General features: G+C 43.8%; 2 protein-coding genes and 2 pseudogenes across 2 annotated transcripts; 2 read left to right on the top strand and 2 right to left on the bottom strand.

Moving 5' to 3' along the window:
- Positions 1-208: 208 nt before the first annotated feature.
- On the bottom strand, positions 209-1,395 carry LOC120279458 (annotated as a pseudogene).
- A 5,072-nt stretch (positions 1,396-6,467) lies between these two features.
- On the bottom strand, positions 6,468-8,335 carry LOC120278510 (annotated as a pseudogene).
- Positions 8,336-10,686: 2,351 nt separating this feature from the next.
- On the top strand, positions 10,687-12,414 carry LOC120279601 (NADH-ubiquinone oxidoreductase chain 3-like). The gene has a single exon (XM_039286529.1). The coding sequence runs from the start codon at positions 12,112-12,114 to the stop codon at positions 12,412-12,414; it is 303 nt and encodes a 100-aa protein (XP_039142463.1). The 5' UTR covers positions 10,687-12,111.
- Positions 12,415-12,487: 73 nt separating this feature from the next.
- Positions 12,488-12,917, top strand: LOC120279600 (ribosomal protein S12, mitochondrial). Its single transcript, XM_039286528.1, has one exon. The coding sequence runs from the start codon at positions 12,515-12,517 to the stop codon at positions 12,890-12,892; it is 378 nt and encodes a 125-aa protein (XP_039142462.1). The 5' UTR covers positions 12,488-12,514; the 3' UTR covers positions 12,893-12,917.
- Positions 12,918-18,153: the final 5,236 nt, after the last annotated feature.

The raw sequence follows: 18,153 nt of genomic DNA, 5'->3' as shown, positions 1-18,153 counted from the left end.
ACTTGGTGAAATAGGTTCTTTTTAGAATCAAATTTCGAACAATCTTCTAGAGGTTGTAATGCTTAAAGTGGAATTGGCACTGACCTTCTCAGCCATTGGCGGAAATTTTGCCCACATCCGATCCCCAATTCTTGTTCACCCCGGATGATCGTGTTAGGGTGAATTTTTGACCTCGATCGATCGTGTCGGGTGAGCAACAAATGCTTCGTCACACTTTGGCCAAGTATCCTACAAAGAGACCCCCGAGAGCTAGAAGTATTGAAGGAATGGCCATAGGAATGGGCGCATCAGGACAACGTAATCTGCCTCGCCCGATTGAATTAGTTGGTACTATAAATGTTAGAAATAGTAGACGAAAAGAGTAATAAGAAGTGAAAAGGACAGAGACACTACCCAACAAGAAAGCAAAGTTCCCACTGATGGTATACTTAGTGTAAGTGAGCTCTAAGATCACATCTTTGGAATAAAATCCAGTTGGAAAAGGAAATCCATGAGCATTATGGCATAGGTCAAAGGGAACGAGGAGGCTAGCCCCCCATCTTCCGCATATCTTGCTCATCCGACATTGCATGAATCACCGAACCTGCACTTAGGAAGAGTAATGCTTTGAAAAATGCGTGATTCATTAAGTGAAAGATGCTAACCAAATAGTTAGAGATGCAGCAAGCAAAGATCATATAGCCTAATTGACTGCAAGTTGAATAAGCTATGACCCTCTTTAGATCGTTGTGTAATATTCTAGTGGTTGCCGCAAGGAATGACGTCATAGCTCCTGCAAAAGTAATAACAATCAAAGCCATAGCTGGGTATTCAAATAAAGGGGAGCACCTTGCTATCATGAAAAACGCCAACTCGTGACTATAGTAGCTGCATGAATCAAAGCAGATATCTGGAGTGGGACCCTCTACAAAGCATCGGGTGACCGAGTATGCGATCCTATCTATGCGGATTTCCCAACAGCACCAATAAGAAGTAAAAATACAAATCAGAGTTATGGCATTCAATCTAATATTGTGAGAAATCCAAGAATTTTTCGGGGGCACTAGCACAAGCAAAAAAATGGTTGAAAAAGTCTCATCTGTTTGGAAAAAAAGAGTAAAAACGACCCGAAATCCCAGGAGCTAATCCAAAAATCACCTACTCGATTGACAGGCATAGCTTTTTATAGCTGCTTTATTTACCTGAAGTCATGTGAACCGAAATGAATTAACAAATATGAAGCAAGACCTACTCCCTCCCATCCCGGGAATAATTGAAGGGAGTTATCTCCAGTCACCAACATTGCCATAAAAAAAGTAGGAATGGATAAATAACACATAAATCGAGGGCTTTGCGGATCCTCAGACATATATGAAATGGAATAAAGATGGACCAAGCTACTTATGGATGGAACCACAATTAACATCACTACGGTCGGGCCTATCGAACACGGGGTCGGAAGTGAATTACGAGTCGGACCAATCTGCGAATCGAGTGAGCTCTCCTTGCAATGATGTGGTGGTGAACCTCTCATTCGTCTTCAGTGCTCTCCGAACCATGCGGGAGGGTTTCCCATCACACGGCATACCAACTTGATCTTCCGCGGGAACCGTATGTCCGAACAGGCCTTGAAAAAGAGGTACGGTCTCGCTTTCCTTTGCCATTCAAGTGTACGACATCTGCCGTGCTTAGGCCCCTTCTTCCCTTCCCTAATCAAACAAAGAGTCCACCACCTGCCTGACACACTATGGGTATAGGTATGGTTTGCAGGCCAGCCCCCTTTGATTTTAGGTGATTCACTACCGAAGCGAGGAAAAGGCTGGATCAAGAAAGGGGGGTACTACGAGCCCTCTGCCCCAGGTATCTAACCAGCTCACGTGGTTCACCGGTTCCACTGACTTGGTGAGGTGACAAAACCGTATACTTTTTATTACAAAACCAATAAACAAGAAAATTATGGATTGTTTTGCGAAAGAATCTCTAGACCTATAAAAAGCAGAATTTGTGCTTGTGGAAATTATTGAGTGATTAGGGTTGAAAAAGAACACCTGCTATTTTGTGAACAATGCAAGGTGGAGTTTGTTGATTCTCAGATTTGAAGATATCAAATGGGATACATCAAACTTGTATGCCCAATGACTCATGTGTGGTATTTGAAAGAGCTTTCTTTCCTTCTCTTCGGAAAAAAATTGGCGAGTTCTACTCATTCTGTTCTCTTAGCTTGCATCAAAGATCCAACATAGGCTAAGTCTAAGGGAGATGTTTCAACAACATGTGCACTTCTTGCAACAAATACATTCTTTGTCACAGGGATCATTATCTCCTCGGGCTCGTGAAAAATGCATTTGGCGTAAGTCGCATCTAATTCTTGCCTCTTTACACATGCATATGCTTGACTTGCAAATATCTCAAGTGACCGCTACCCCCTTGGTCATAAGGAGTAAGCGCTTCAATAGGAACTCTATTCGAAAACATAAGTGCTAGTATTTATAGCTCCAGACCCACTAAGACTTAGGATAGTTTAGAGCGAGCAACATGGAATGGACCAGTGAGATCACTATAAATCAACTCTGGGGGTCTCCAACTACATCCTTTGGGAAAGGAGGACCAATGCATTTCACCTTTCATGCAATCATCACAAGAGGGAGAGTTCTTTGCTTCGGGTGAACCAAGCACAAAGAAGACCTTATGCACCTCACTAATTCATTCCATCTCGATGTCCTCTTATGCCGAACTCAGTAGCATTCTCGATATGAGTCAAGAAATTCAAGTTCTTGGCCATTACTCGATGAGGGGCACATACAAGCTTACTTAATTCCCCGTGCTTTCTCTTTTTCTTTTTTTATGGTAAGGCATCTCAAATCCATTTGCCAAACATTCCTTTGAAGAATGATTCGTACCGGGAGTAGCCAAGACATCCATGTTGTCTTTCACCGATGATTTGCATTATAGGTGTCGTGCAAAAGACTTCCAATGCCCGCCTTAGATGTGATGACACGGCTCAACAAACCATTCATTAAACTCATGTAGGGAGCATGCGATGGTCACATTAATAGACATGCGCTAGCTAAGAGAAATTCTTTAGGGTACTATTGGGTCAGCTATCTGGGGGAAAGGGACAGCATAGAGTTTGTGCGTAGGTGTAAGGATTTTACATGGAGATTTCATCCATGCCCCTTCAACATCTTTCTTTCACACCCGGTTTCGACCGTCCAATTCTTCCTCTAGTCATGGTAACTATTTTGTTATCACCACTACAGACTACTTTACCAAGTTGGTTGAAGCAAGATCAATGGCTTTAACTGATTGGAAAGGCATGGCGTGACATGCTTAATCTACACTCATCTTCTTTATTGAATCGGTCTTCCTAAGTCTATAGTCTTAGATAACGAGTACTCGAACTGGGGAATATATGCAACCGGAGTTTAGGATTACTAATCATTTAAGCACCCCTCCGGGTCAAGTGAAGCCACAAACAAGACCACGCTTAGTATCCTAATCTAAGGAAAAAAATGAGGATTGACATTTGAAACTATCCTCTACCCGCGTTTATCGCACAACATTTTTGTACCCAAACTCTATCTTCCTTGGTCTACGGGACAAAGGCCGAGATAGAGATCCGCCAACTATCTCTCAACTTTTTGAGAACCAGAGAGCATGTTGAATGTTTACACGACTTTCACTCTTAGACAAAAGCCGACAACATGCCATAAACCACTTGGCTACATACCTTAATAGGTTAGATCGGTCTCATGATGAGCAAATTTGATACCGGGCCCTTAAATGGCAGTTTCGATCGGCTTTATAAGTTCGACACCGGGTTCCCAAGAATGCGTTTGAGCTTCTCACCATTGATGGTGAACCCAGAGATACCTTTTATGCATATCAATCTAAATCCATTCTCTCATTACTCCGAATGAATTGCTCTACCCCCTAAAAATGCACGCGGTGAGATGGGAACACGTCTGCAGACCGAAAAGCGGAGGGCGGTTTGGAAATTTGAAGTTTGAAAGATCGGAACAACTCCGATCGAGGCTAGATTATTCGGGAAGTAGCTAGTGGTAAGAATAATCTTAGGGGCTGATTGGATCGGATCCAAATACATGAAGAAAGACTAAGTTTGGGAGAATTTTAGCTAATGCTTCTTGGGCTTGGCTCCATATCCCTGCAAAAAGCAGATAGTGGATATCCGCACATGTTATGCATATTATTGGAGATGGGTAGGCAACTAACTCGTGGTCTAACCCTTGGCTTAAACAGGGCCGCATCCGTGATCCGGTAGGAGATAGAATATGGAATGACCTGCGTCTAAGGTCGATCGACTTTTTAATAATGGAAAGTGGCAGCTCCCCTTCAACTTCAGCAGACATGATGGACCTATGGCCCCTCATCAATCAAATGGAGATTATGGTCAATAATAGCTGGTAGTGTGGAAATATTAAGCTAATGGGCAATTGAGTGTAAAAATAAGCTTGGAACCCGATTCGGCATGAAAACAGAAAGGTGAACTGGGTCAAAAGAGTTTGGGATCTGAATGCCATTCCTAAGCATTCCTTTGGTGCGTGGGAAGCGATCCTTCGAATACTACCAAACTCATAAGGAGTTGCAAAGAAGGGGCATGCAAATCTCGGGTTCTATGTCGGGTTAGCCGAGGAAGATTGTGAACACTTCTTCTTCAAATGCTCATATTCGACGTGGATCCGGAAGTGGATATGGCGGAAACCTAAACCAACTCTTTGATTTTTAGAGGAAGGCAAGGCTTCAACTTATTCACGGTGTAGACGACAAAAAGGTCTGAATAGGTAAGGGGTCGAACTTTCCTTTGGCTTGAAAAAAATATCGATCTCGTTATGAATTCATGATCGGGCGTAAAAGGGCACGTCGTCGACCCGACTGCGCTTCTTTCTCCATCCATTGATCGTCCCATCGCTTGTCGCTATCGATCTGTCTTAGTCTTTTGCTACCGCTGCCCTCGACTATGAGAACTCACTGCGCTCCTCCCGGGAGAAACCACCCAAGCGTACATACTATCCATTTCATTCAAAAAAGCAGGGGTGGCATTGGTCGATCGTAATCCATGCACTGTAGTGAAAGAAGAAGGGAGTGCTAGACCTGCCGAGAGAAAACCATAGTTCTTTCATTCTTTCAAAAAGTACGGGCCTTTAGCAAATTGGTCTTATGTCGGGGAGTCGAAAGTGGGAAAGCGAGGCATGTTAGGGAAGATTAGGAAACAAGAGTGCGGCAAGAATTGGTCTTTCGGTTAGGCTTTTGTCTTCCCTCTTTCCTTTGTTTCGAAGGGGACTCTATGAAGTTAGTGGGAAAGGGGGGACCCTTCCCCTGCTTGATCCTTTCACGGCTTGTGGACCATGACACGCTACTCAACACTCGGGACCCTAGTCCTTCCGTCCAATGAAAAGCAATCCTTTTTACGCTTCCCAACGACCATGGCTCTCAGCGACGAGATTGTGAGACCACACCACTCGGAACAAGGAAGAGGGCTCCCTCCCCTGATTGAACGAGCTCGGATCAATCTTCCCTATCTCGTGGTTGAGTCGGATAAGAGAAAAGTAGATCTCGTCATGGCATGGTCCATAGATCTTTGAAAAATCGAGGTCGGGAAGAAAAGTCAGGCGCTTCCATTCAAAGATTCGAGGATGAACGAGAGATTCAATTACCCTGCCTAGAGTAGAGGTGTGTGCGAAAAAGAAAAGGAGCAGAGCCCTTGAAAAGCGGGGAAGAAAGGCATAATCACGGTGATGGGAAGCGGTGAGGGAAAAAAAGGAGGCGAGGGTCGATCAAATACGGGGAAAGGGAGGGAGTGTGAGGGGGTGCGGATTGCCACTTGGATGACTAGTCCTTCATCATGAGTCACGTAAAGACCATAAGTAGAAAAGAGACCGTGATAGAGCGGGCGAGGGCTCTTTGTGTCAAAACGGTCATCTTCTTCCTCTTTTCATTGTGTACATCTCTTTTTTTGTTTTGTCGGGTGGAGCCATTGGATTCCCATGAATTTCTTCAGCATTAATTTGTGGGAAATGAAACCCGATGGAACAACTCTCACTAACTAGCTCGAGCCAAATTGAGCGAAGCCTATTCTTTCTTTTTTTCCAACACCGACTCGAGAGTTATAAGCCTTGTCGCTAAGCCTTCATTCAAAAAACTATGGTAGAGAAGCGGTATGAAGTTGTAAGTCCGGGTAAGGAACAACGCTAGACATTAGAAGTAAGGTAAGCTATGAGGCGGGGAGGGTTGAATGAAGGAAGCGGGGGAAAGCAAAGGAAGTAGTAGACATTAAGAAGAGGAGACAACCCGACTCTTTGGACTATCTAAAAATACGCATCGCGTGCTCAATCTAGTGATCTTGGACTCTTTTTTAGAATGAACTGTCACTAAAAAAAGAAAAGAAGAGAAAGAACTGAGTTGGCGCCTACATAACGAGGTTGCTTTCTTACCAAGCCATCCCTGGCAAGCTCCTCCAGTTTCTATTATTATTCTTGACTTGACTTATTATTAAAAAAACTACTCACTATCAAAATGAAAGACGATCTAGAATCTACCCAAGAAGATAGAGAGTCCTTCATACGAGAAAAGCTCACAAATGGAGTCGAACCAAGTAAGATTGCAAAGCCAAAATGATAGTAGGGTCGGGATATCCTGGCCCTCCGAACCGGATGTGAGGGTCTCCCCTCATCCGGCTCTCTGCAGGGGAATCTCCACTCACTGCTTCCCCTAATATCCTCCTTTTACCACATCATGGGGATTTACAGGAAATCCCAGAAGCCCGCTCGGAAAGGCTGCTATAGCATACATTATTACTTAGTTATAAACAAATATAAGACTTTAATACTCACTAGACTCACTATAGTAATCCGTCCGGCTGCTCTTGCTTAAATCATTACTCTTCATTCTCCCGTGCTCTAGCAATTGCGCTCCCTAGACCACTACCATGTTGTTAGGTAGGGACAATCCGTAGTTACGAGAATAACGGAATGAGTGGGGATCCCTATCAATATCATAATGAAGATGAAAAAAAAAGAATTTCTTTCAATAGATGTATCTGGTTTGAGACGGTACAGTACTCTACGAGAGAAATGCAATGGGATGGATGGTAGAGGGCTGCCTGTACCCAAAAGTGATGATTCACTTGTCCCCTTGTCCATAGGGACCTCGTGGTATACAACTGCCACGACTCCTGCGTTATCGCCACCCCTTTCTCTCTTTCTTTTGACTGCCTCGTGGACGGACGAAAGAAAGGAAGTTACAAAATGGGGCAATGAAGACTCGCGAAGTATACAGCAAGCACCCACCCCATCAGTCCTGTGTTGCCGTAGCGCACCCTACTTCAATAAGAATAAGGGGTCCTCGCTGACTTTAAAACACGCTAGGGGATGGGATTCATTCACTTGCATTCCTGCTAGCACTACAAAAAAACTCCAGTCTTAACGCCCTTACTACTGCTGTGCAGCCTTTCCTCGAGTTCATAGAGTCGGGTTTCCCGTTTACCCACAAAGGGGGAGCCGACTCTACCAACCAAACCAGGCAGGCGCCCACGGTTCATAACACACTCTTCGCACAACAGATCCACTTTGAAGTTGAGTTATTCGCCCGGCCAATCGTCAGAACGTGTACGAGATACCATAAAGGCCCAATATCTCAATAGCACCCTTGTCTAAAGCTTTGAATGAGACTGAATATCCGAAACGCAGGAACGATCTGACTAGAAAGTCATTCAAAACTTGATCGAAGAACTATCGTTTATTGAAGAAGCAATAGAGTCAATTACAAAAAGTACTAGTTTGAAAGGCTCGTTGCAATTGATCTGCTACGGGATTTACATTATACGCTAGAGAAGCACCTGAAGTACTAAACAGAATAGGTATTAGTTTTGTAATGGTTGGAGTAGCAAACTCTGATTCGGCAAGAATTTGATTTTTTGGTAGTACGAAGGTGGAATTGGCCCAAAAATTTGATAAGGGTAAAGACGCTACGAGAACATTCGTTATAAGCAATCAAATCTAAGATATCTTTGGGTTTGAAAGACAAACCTGTCGATTCCCAAATTGAATTCCAAATTCTTTTTGGCTGGAAACAGTAAAACATAAGATGTTCAATGTTATCCTTTGGAGAGTCACAGATAACACATCTACTGTCCCCAAGAATTTTCCTACTCACAAGAAGACCACAAGTAGGAAGACAGTAGTAGGCTAATTAAAAAAGGAATCCCTTGATTCTAGGGCTAACGTTCAGCCTCCAGATATCCTTCATTGGCCAGATGCTGAGGGGGCATTCCTATGTTTGCTGAGAAAGATCTTTTCCACAGCATTCCGGACAGAGGAAAAAGTGCTAATGTTACCATCATAGCAGTTCTCAGCTTCAGGGCCCAGCCTAATGAGATCTTTAAGGATCATGGAGGCTCTTTTAGGAGGAGGATTAAGCCAGAATTCCCCATGCAAGTTGTATTTATATTTCATAAAGTTGGCCCAGATGGGGGGGTCTAGGCTTATAAGTCGGCTCAATTGTTTAATGAGAAGGGCCTTATGTATAGTGTCAAGATCCCTCACTCAGGCCAAGCCCCCCATTGTCCTTAGGGGTGGTAATATAGTTCCAGTTGATAAGGTGCAACCCTTTGTGCTGATATCTAGAGGACCAAATGAAGGACCTAATCTTGCTTTCAATTTGATCCTTGATCCCTTTGGGAATATGATTGGCAGCCAGGAAGTAGGTGGGGATAGCTTGGAGGACAGATTGACACAATGTGAGTTTACCAGCCCACGAGAGATTCTGAGTGACCCAGGCTTGAGTGCTTTTAACAATTTTCTCAATCAGGAAGGTCAAATTTGAGGCCTTGACATATTTGCCACTAACTAAACTAATAGGACATCCCAGATGTAAAAAGACTTTAGAACCAGAAGGGAAATATGGAATGCGTCTTACTTTCTGTTTATGGCCAAGAGACAAATTAAGGGGGAAAATGATTTGACTTTTCTCAATGTTGAGTCTTTGACCAGTGATCTTAGTAAATCGAATTTTTTATGTGCTTAGCATTAGACTCATTAGCTCTACAAAAGAGTAATATGTCATCAGCATAAGCCACATGAGTGAGGGTCCTGTTGTCTTGATCAATCCTGATTCCTCTTATGAGTTTAGTCTGACTGGCCTTAACTTAAAGAGGAGATCCGAAAGAACTTGACTGTGTAAAAGGACGGGGACAAAGGATCGCCTTGTCTAATTCCCCGTTTAGGAGTAAGCCATCGAGTCATACAACCATTGATAAGAAAGGAGTAACGAACAGTGGAGATGCAAGTATAAATCCAGTTGCAAAAAAGAGGATGAAAACCATAGCCCAGCATCAGCTGCCTAGTGAGATCCCACGGAACCCCATCATAGGCCTTAGAAAGGTCAATTTTGAAGGCCATCATAGCGTTCCTACCCCTGGCTCTATGAATGGAATGCATGATCTCCTGAGTGAGAATGATATTATCGTGAATGGATCTGTGGGGAAGGAAGGCAAACTGTTCTTCAGCAATCAGAGTTTGAAGAGAGAGGTTAAGGCGAGAAGATAAGATCTTAGAAATAATCTTGTAGCAAAAGTGACATAGGCCAATAGGCCTATAATCTTTGATCTCAGACACATTGCAGGAAAAATTGGAGATGGCCAGATTTGCGTGCTACGTTGTATTCGTCGGTAGACATCCGGTCATTTTTTTGACATGGGAGAAGTTAGACTTTGACTTGCAAGTAAAGTAATATGGGTATCATGGCGCCTGTTATCGTGGATTTAGAACAGAGTCTGTAGGTAGAGAAGCGGCAGCTGCGTATTTTGTAACGGCGAAAACGGACATACCAGGAATGACGACATTTGCGAGAACAGCAATGGAGGGGACGACAAGTCTGCTCCCAGACCCAGATGTCATGAATACGGCGGAGGTCACCTTCATGAATGGTGTGGACGGCGCTGAGAATGAACACGTCAAAAGAAAAGTTTGCGCTTTACTTATATCAGTTATCAGTGCTACTTATTATTTTATTGGCATGCATGGTGTTTAAACTAATAATAATAAGGTAACCCTGCTCTTTCTGATTTATATCGACTACCATCGCCCATGCATACTATGATCACACTAAGCATATCGTATGTTCGTTCAGTGTTTTTAACGTAATATTATTCCCCCACCCCACTCCTTCCTTACAACCAAGCTCTCTACTGTATCAGCACATGTCGTTTTATTTCGATGAAAAAATACGGTAAGTTTCTCAATTTGTTATTTCCACATATATTTGCGGATGTATTTCTTTTATAGAACCGGAACCGGGAAATCCGTGAACCATCTCAATGGGGCCTATACTGACCGTCTTGATTTGGTCCACTGTCGAAGGTGACCACGAGGAAATGGACACTGCATACGACGCCAAACTTCCTTATATGGCCTACACTGGTTGCTAGGTCTCCATGTGAATCAAGGGACAGTATATATAGGCGCAATGTCAAAAATTTTTTTAACACTATAACCTTTCATGTAGGGGTCGTTGACGATGTAAAGTTGGAATTTCCTGCCGTGCAGCTACACTTACGTGTGGCAGCGAGTTGAGGGAAAAATCAAATATGGTTCAACCGGTGTGCAGGCGTCGTAGAAAAAAAGTTTTTTTGTAACTTGGTTTCAATTTCCTTTCCAATATCTCCCATTTTTCTATCAAAAGGGGGAAAGAAATGCACAGGAATTTTTATTGTTCCACAGACGCACCGATCTTTTCTTTCCGTATCCAAATGGATAAAGTTAAAAAGTAAACGCACTGTTCCTTTCTTTGACCATAAAAGTTCTTCCGTAAGCCTCTTTTTATTATAAGAACGTGTCATGAGCCGATAATCGGAGTTCGGCCTGGTCCGCCGACTGCCCCCAAGGAAGGTGAGTTTGGGTTTGTAGTGAATCGTCCGAATAGTTCGTCATACAAAAGGTTTTAAACAATTCATTTCTTTTTTTAAATATTTTATCAGGTTTAAATGAACCCAAAAACCATCTAATCCCTTGAACTCGCCATGGGTTAAACCGTCAGCTCGTCGGGCATAGGAAGAAAAAAAACCCCCATCTATCTAGCCTATAACTCTTTCTGTGTTAGGTCTACTTTTTCTATTTATTGAGGAAATTTCCTTCTTCTATCTATGTTGCAATAACCCCCATATACGTTAGCTCACGTCCACAACTAATCTCAAATAAAAATCTGTGCTTTACACACCAAGAAAATTTGACTGTCTATACAAAACAAAATAAACTAAGCGAAGGGATCGGTTTCAGCTTTATTCTCTTATCTTATCCCGACTAGGCTGATTAAAGCCAATATTTTAACTCAAACTAGAAGGTGGGATATTGGCTTAGGATTGTTGGATGTTTACTCCTTATTTTGACTTATTACTTACTTAAGCAGGTATTGTATAAGATTTTTCTTTTTTTAACATAGTCTGAACATCTGATTTCCTATCACATTGATGTTCCAAGCCCTTTCCACTATCTGTAGGTCTGGGTGCTTTGTCCACATTTGAGAAAACTCAAATGGTTTCGGGCCACTGTTTAGCTAAGGTTTTAATGTAATCGATAGGGGAGAATGATCCGATACACCTGGATTGAGATACTCCACAAAACCATCCGGGCAATCCTGCAGCAACCATTCCGCATTGATCAGTGCCCTGTCAAGCCTACCAATCATTCTTCTGCTTCCTTGGGCCTGGTTACTCCAGGAGTGTTGATGTCCTGTGGCCCTCATATCCATGGCTGGCTTCTATACTTTAGTTCAATTTCAAAAGAAAGGAATGACGAAAGAATCTGCCTCCTCTCACTATTAGAGCGAACCAGGTGAAAATCCCCTGTTCCCAACCAGGTACCTTGAACCTGCTGTGATAAAGTCAGAATGTCTCCTCATAGTTTAGTCCTGTCAGCAGCACAATGAGAAAAAAAAAAGGAAGATTGGAAGAAAGAGAATGAGAATGAAATAAGCTTCGGTATCATAAGTCATATCGTATCGACCAACCGGCCTTCGGTGGGGTTGGTTTATAACATAACATAAGGAGTTTTTTCGGTATACCGCTCCGCGAGCAAGGAGCGCCGCGAGCAGAGCGAGAGAACGAAGTGGGCTTTGGTGATGTCGGAATTTTCACCTATTTTTCTCTATTTAGTGATCAGTCCGCTAGTTTCTTTGATCCCACTCGGTCTTCCTTTTCTATTTGCTTCCAATAGTTCGACCTATCCAGAAAAATTGTCGGCCCACGAATGTGGTTCCGATCCCTCCGGTGATGCCAGAAGTCGTTTCGATATACGATTTTATCCGGTTTCTATTTTATTTATTATCCCTGATCCGGAAGTCACCTTTTCTTCTCCTTGGGCAGTACCTCCCAACAAGATTGATCTGTTTGGATCTTGGTCCATGATGGCCTTTTTTTATTGATTTTGACGATTGGATCTCTCTATGAATGGAAAAGGGGTGCTTCGGATCGGGAGTAAGCACTAGTGATAGGGCAAAGGGGGGAAGGACATAGGAAAGAGGGATGCCTACATTCAATCAATTGATTCGTCATGGTAGAGAAGAAAAACGGCGCACGGACCGTACTCGAGCTTCGGATCAATGTCCCCAGAAGCAAGGAGTATGCCCGCGTGTTCCGACGAGAACACCGAAAAAACCAAATTCAGCTCTACGTAAGATAGCCAAAGTACGGTTGAGCAATCGACATGATATATTTGCTCACATTCCAGGCGAGGGTCATAATTCGCAGGAACATCCTATAGTCTTAGTCAGAGGAGGTAGAGTGAAAGATTCGCCAGGTGTGAAATCCCATTGTATTCGAGGAGTCAAGGATTTGCTGGGAATTCCGGATCGCAGAAGGGGCAGATCTAAATATGGTGCAGAAAGACCAAAATCGAAATGAATGGAAGATGCCTCTGGAATGTCGTTTTTTTTATCGGCTTATCGGATTTACCCACCTCCTTTGAAACAACTCGGAGCCATACTTTCGCGTTTTTTGAACCTAAATTTGACTTTATTTATGAGTCAGGGGCGTATTTGCTATCCTCGAATTAATTGCTTGTCGGTCGTTTTGTTTACCAAAGTCTCCTCTAAGTCATGTATGCAAAGGATCGAATTTAGCTAAATTTGTTTTGTTCATCCGTAGGATATCACGTATTCCGTTTGTATTTTAGGCCTTCCTTTTCAGAACGCGGTTTACATCCTGAACTCTTCTTTTTCTTTTTTTCCCGGTAGCAAGACTGCGCTTTATTTCAGCACAACCTAACTTCATGAATTTTTTCCTGCTTTTATTTGACTGAGCTCACTTTTTCATTAGTGTACTTAATTTCCCTTCTTCGACACTTTCCTCCCTCCTTTTTTGCTTGATCCTACCCTCATTCTTCTTTTGCCTTTGCAGTTTGAGCTGTCTTAGGCAGTCTGTCTTCTTTCTCTATTCTATTAGACAGACGAAATTTCAAATGAGCGTGTGAGTAGCGAAACTATATTGCTTGCGGGATTTTAGGCTTTTTGATTGAGAATACTCTCTCTTTGGGACTAGGAAAGATTTCCTGTGAGTCCTACTTATGAACCGGTCTGTCTGTAAGGCCTCCTTTCTCTTTTCTTGACTTTCATGTACGTTCCTCGGGCGGAACAGCGTAGCCGGGGGGAAGGTGACCGAACCTCCTATAGTTCTCAAAAGAAGTCGCTCCGCCACCGAAAAAGGAGAAATCGCGCCGATCGATCTCACCGCAAGTAATGACGGTTGAAGAATATTATGACTCGAATCCTTACTATGAACGAGGATATTCCTCAGGGGAGTCGCCCTCATCACAAGCCGATCGAGATCTGATTGCGCCCATCCAAGCGCACTTCCTCGAAGGGGAAGGAAAAGTTGCATGTCTGCGAGGGCATGTGACGATTCCAACCCGATCGACGCCTCAGAAGATTCGTCAAAAGCAAGCCATTATGCATCGACATCAAGCCATCCAAAGAGCAGATTCGAGAAGTTGACTACATCGACGGTTGCTCCGCGAGTCACCCGAAGCGAGCCATCAGCCGAAGAAGTTACAAAAGACCCCTCATCTTCCAGAAAGAGGCTGATCGAGGTCACCGACGCACCTACAGAGAAGACTAGGCCGACCGAGGTTCTAGCTACTCGAACAGGAAAAGACTATGCAAGGGCTTCTCAACCTGAGAGCTAAGAAGAAGCTGCTCCAGATCAAAGCAATAAGGCAGTTCCACAGTCTGAATATGACCTCCTTGGTCATCTCAGCAAGCTACCAGCTCAGATCTCTATTTTTTAGTTGTTGAATACTTCTCCAAAGCATAACATAAGGAGTTGTTCTTCAATTTCAACCAAACAAAAAAAAAGCACAGGTTCCCGCAATCCTGACGCCAGAAGAGCTGCAAGACGTGGTCGAACAGATTACGACTATGTTTGCGCTGACCTTTAGAGGACATACAAAAGGGAATGGATACATCACAATAAGCGGCCTACGTATCCAGGCGGGAATGCTTTCCTCAACGCTGCTTTTAGGTGGTTTCATCTTTCGTCCGTTAAGGCCTTCCCTAGTTCCGTCTATCTATCCTCTAACTCACTAGCATGACTCAATATCCTACTGAACGGGCTAGACAAGAAATGAGTTTGCAAGTCACTAAGACAACGAAAAATCTAAGGAAAAAGGCAAAGTTGCAACTTCGAAAAAGTCCGTTATTAGTCTTTGGCATTCAGTTTGCGTCGAGATCACTTTCTACTTTGATGAGAAAAGAACATTAGGCGAATTAAAAAAAGCAAGAGAAATCCCGGGTTTTGGCATCACTGGTCTAAGACATTTACAAGAAGAAGAAAGATCCAACTCGACTAAGTAAATACACTCCCTCATTCTCCCGAACGAGCCAGAAGTAGAATACGCTCTCTAGAGTCGACTTAGGAAACTCCCCCCTAATAAGAAAAGCTTATGAAAACATTTTCCCTACCTTCTCGATGTCTCTTCTCCCTCTGTTTTGAACCTGGGGGACGAGGCATCCATTCAAGACAGTGGCACCAATCTAGCAAGATAAGAGAAGAAGCTGTCAAGATCAGACAGAAAGAGCAGACGAGAAGACTGACTCAGATATGAGACTAGCTAGCTAGCCTGAGGCTGAAGAACCACCACCAGGGTCAAAGAGAACGGAAGGCAGAAATGGAACTCTGCCTGTGAGCTCATCTATACCAGTCGAGCCAAAAGAAGCAGGCTTACCCTCCTACGAACTAGCGACCCTCAGATCCTTTAGCATAGCAGCCACGTCTCTATATTCTTTGCCTGTCTTTTGCCTTATAGACCAGTCTGTCCGCTTCACTTTCAGAACGAGCCTAGTTGGGTTAATCGCCTTCGATATAGGAGGAGAGAGAACAAGACTCAGGCTATATAGAGAGCTCTTTACTACAGTTTAGCAATCCGAATGAACCAGGGTAGAACCTCCGTCCCCTCATCTTATCCAGCACTTCTAAGCCTCTCCCGCTGGTCGTGGTTCAAGATCCAATCTCTATAGCTCTCGTCCTATGGCTCCATGGCATCCTTCCTTGGCTCATCGAGAGGGCCTTCTTGACTTGTGTGCTTAAAGGGGGGCTGGCAGGAAGGTGGTCTAAGGAGGTAAAATATATCCTTAGGGATTACACTCAAGAACGATGGGGGAATGGTACGGCCTAGTTTCCTAGCTCCTTAGGCAGAGGAGGGTAGAGTTCGACCAGGCCCAGTAAGTAGAGTCAAGATCCGATTCTAGCTAAGGTTCCATCCTTCTCTTCGGATGGGCTAGGAGAGAACAGTTGATCCAAGAATGATGAATGAGTTAAAGAAGAGCTCCAGGTCTTCCTTCTCAGTGCTCCATAAGGTAGGTCTTTTCTAGATCGGGTAGATGGTGTGAAATGGCCCCCTGGCCCTCTAGGGTCTTTATCATCTGGCCTTAGTCTTCGTCTTCCCATCTTTCTTTTCTTAACTTTCGTTTTTTGAATGAGTGGCAACAAGGGGTGGGAGATTGCATTAGCCGGGGGAATCTGAACTCGGTCTGCTATGATCGGTTTGAGACTCTCATTCATTAAGTGTGGAGTAGGGAGAACTAGTGGATGATGAATTCAAGGGTAGCCTAGCTCCGAAAGTTAGCTAGATGAGGCCAGCCCTCTCCTTCATTAGTCAGAAGGGAACTCTCGGGTCAAATTGCCTCTGTAACTGCCCGGATCAGATGGATAGGATAGTTTTGAAAAAGAGGTTCTAAGTTCGCTAGCCCGGCTCCTTCTGTCTATTTCTTCCCGCTCTTGGCTCTGTTAGCTTACCCTAGTGGAAGACCTTACAAACGAAAGACTAAACAAACTAAACAAAGAGAGTAAAAACCAACCATCTTTACTTTATGAACCAAGTCCTAACCAGCACGAGTCAAAAGCATCTTGACAACCTTCTCACACCACCTCTAAACTTTGAGAACGAGCTAAAAGAGGAGCTCCGCAGCCCAATCGAAGAAGCATAGAGTACAACCAGGACTAATCAAAGCCCTTCATCCCCATCCCTGTTGACTTGACGGACTTCATTCACAGTAAGTCGCAGCTAGAGCGAAACGGACTTCTTCTACCAGATAAATGAGCCCAATGCCTGACTTGAAGCACCTGCCTCTTGCGTGGGTCTCTTAGTACGGCACGAACCTAGGAAAGTCCCTTGTTCTACCAAACGAGCAATCTTTTACTTCGCACATCGTTAACTTCCTTTCGGAATATCTGCTTAAAACCCGAATTCAACGAAAATGAGCTTAAGACTCTCCCGTTGATTGAGTGCTTTACTTCCTTCGGATCTGTCAGCTGCACTTGTATCGGAGCAGTCCGCTTGACTTCAAGTTCCATTGGAGAGGTGAGTCAGGTGGGCTTCTATATACGAGATAGTCGATCCGCTAACTGATTTTCATTGATTCTGACTTCAAGTCCTGGTTCTATCTTAACTTGACCGAGATGAGATCTTATTTTAGCTCCTTCTATTGGTACTTCTTTGCCTTGGGAAAGCCTCTTAGGCCTTCGAGTGGACCTTCCTTTCATCGATAGAGCTAATAAATAAGAAGGATGTCCGATAGCGACTCTTTTGCTATGGATTCGAGTAGGGGGCCTCTTGACCTTTACGCCTTAACCCCCTTGATCCATAGGACTTCAAGCCGGCCGTTGACCTTGGGCTTCCTTATCCGAAGCTACTCGACATCCTGGGGGGGAGGGATAAGGCCTCTATTTCCCTTTCTTGCTATTCCAGTCACTTTGAAAGTTGTTCGGGTCTTTGTAAGTCTATAGAGTAAGGTCAGGTGAGACCGGGCAGGAGGCTCATTCGGGTCTTTGAGGATAGTTTCCTAATTGGACTCTTCTCTTTTTTTCTTAGACCAAGCCTTAGATCAGAGCACCAGGCTGATGCAAAAGATCAGGCAGGAGGTAGAACAAGGTGGCAAGCGAGAAGGACTATTTCATAGCAGGGGGTTATAGCCTTCTCTAGATACCGGATGCCTTTGATTCAGGGGCAGAATCCCTTTTACCTTTCTATGTTCGCGGTCCTCACCTCTCTTTCGAATTCCTTAGGTAGCGGATATCCTGGCAAAACTCTTCTTTTCATTGAAGTCATTCTTCCTTCCTCATTATGCTTTACATTTTGGACACTCATCTAAGTACGGGTATCCCAGCTATCTAGGGTTCTCATCCTCTCTGAACTGCCAGCTTCCATTCCCCACTGTGAACCTCTTTGTCGATCGAGTCGAATGAGCTATTCTTTTGTGACTTTGGAGTCTTCTCTTCTCCCCGGATCCTCTTATCCTTTCTTCTTCCGTTGATGTGAGTTCTTCTCTCTCCTCTCTCTTCCTAGGTTTCTCATAGGAGTGGGTTTTGGAACGATATCCATCTTGGTGCAAAGACGGAGTCAAAAGCAACATGATTTCACAATTCACTATCCGAATCCCGGGCACTTGAATTCTCTAGGCGAGTACTTCACTTTAAGATGTCTCACCTTTCACTAATTCATAAATAGCTATTTATTTGTCCTGTCTCTCTCTCATCCGTTATTCTATAAGCTGTTTAGACTGTCTTAGAAGTCACCCTTGAAGTGTACTACCCCATAGCGAATTCTTCTACCTATCCCTTAGATCGAGTGTTCCCAAGTGGATCCTCTAAGTGCACCTATCTTTCACTTT

The sequence above is a fragment of the Dioscorea cayenensis genome, chromosome 16 (genome assembly GCF_009730915.1).
Source record: "Dioscorea cayenensis subsp. rotundata cultivar TDr96_F1 chromosome 16, TDr96_F1_v2_PseudoChromosome.rev07_lg8_w22 25.fasta, whole genome shotgun sequence".
Taxonomy (NCBI): Eukaryota; Viridiplantae; Streptophyta; class Magnoliopsida; order Dioscoreales; family Dioscoreaceae; genus Dioscorea; species Dioscorea cayenensis.
This window is presented reverse-complemented; position numbering and strand designations above follow the sequence as displayed.

What these genes read in the sequence shown, in the direction of transcription:
- LOC120279601 (XM_039286529.1), top strand. Translation starts at nt 12,112, where the DNA reads ATGTCGGAATTTTCACCTATTTTTCTCTATTTAGTGATCAGTCCGCTA.
- LOC120279600 (XM_039286528.1), top strand. Translation starts at nt 12,515, where the DNA reads ATGCCTACATTCAATCAATTGATTCGTCATGGTAGAGAAGAAAAACGG.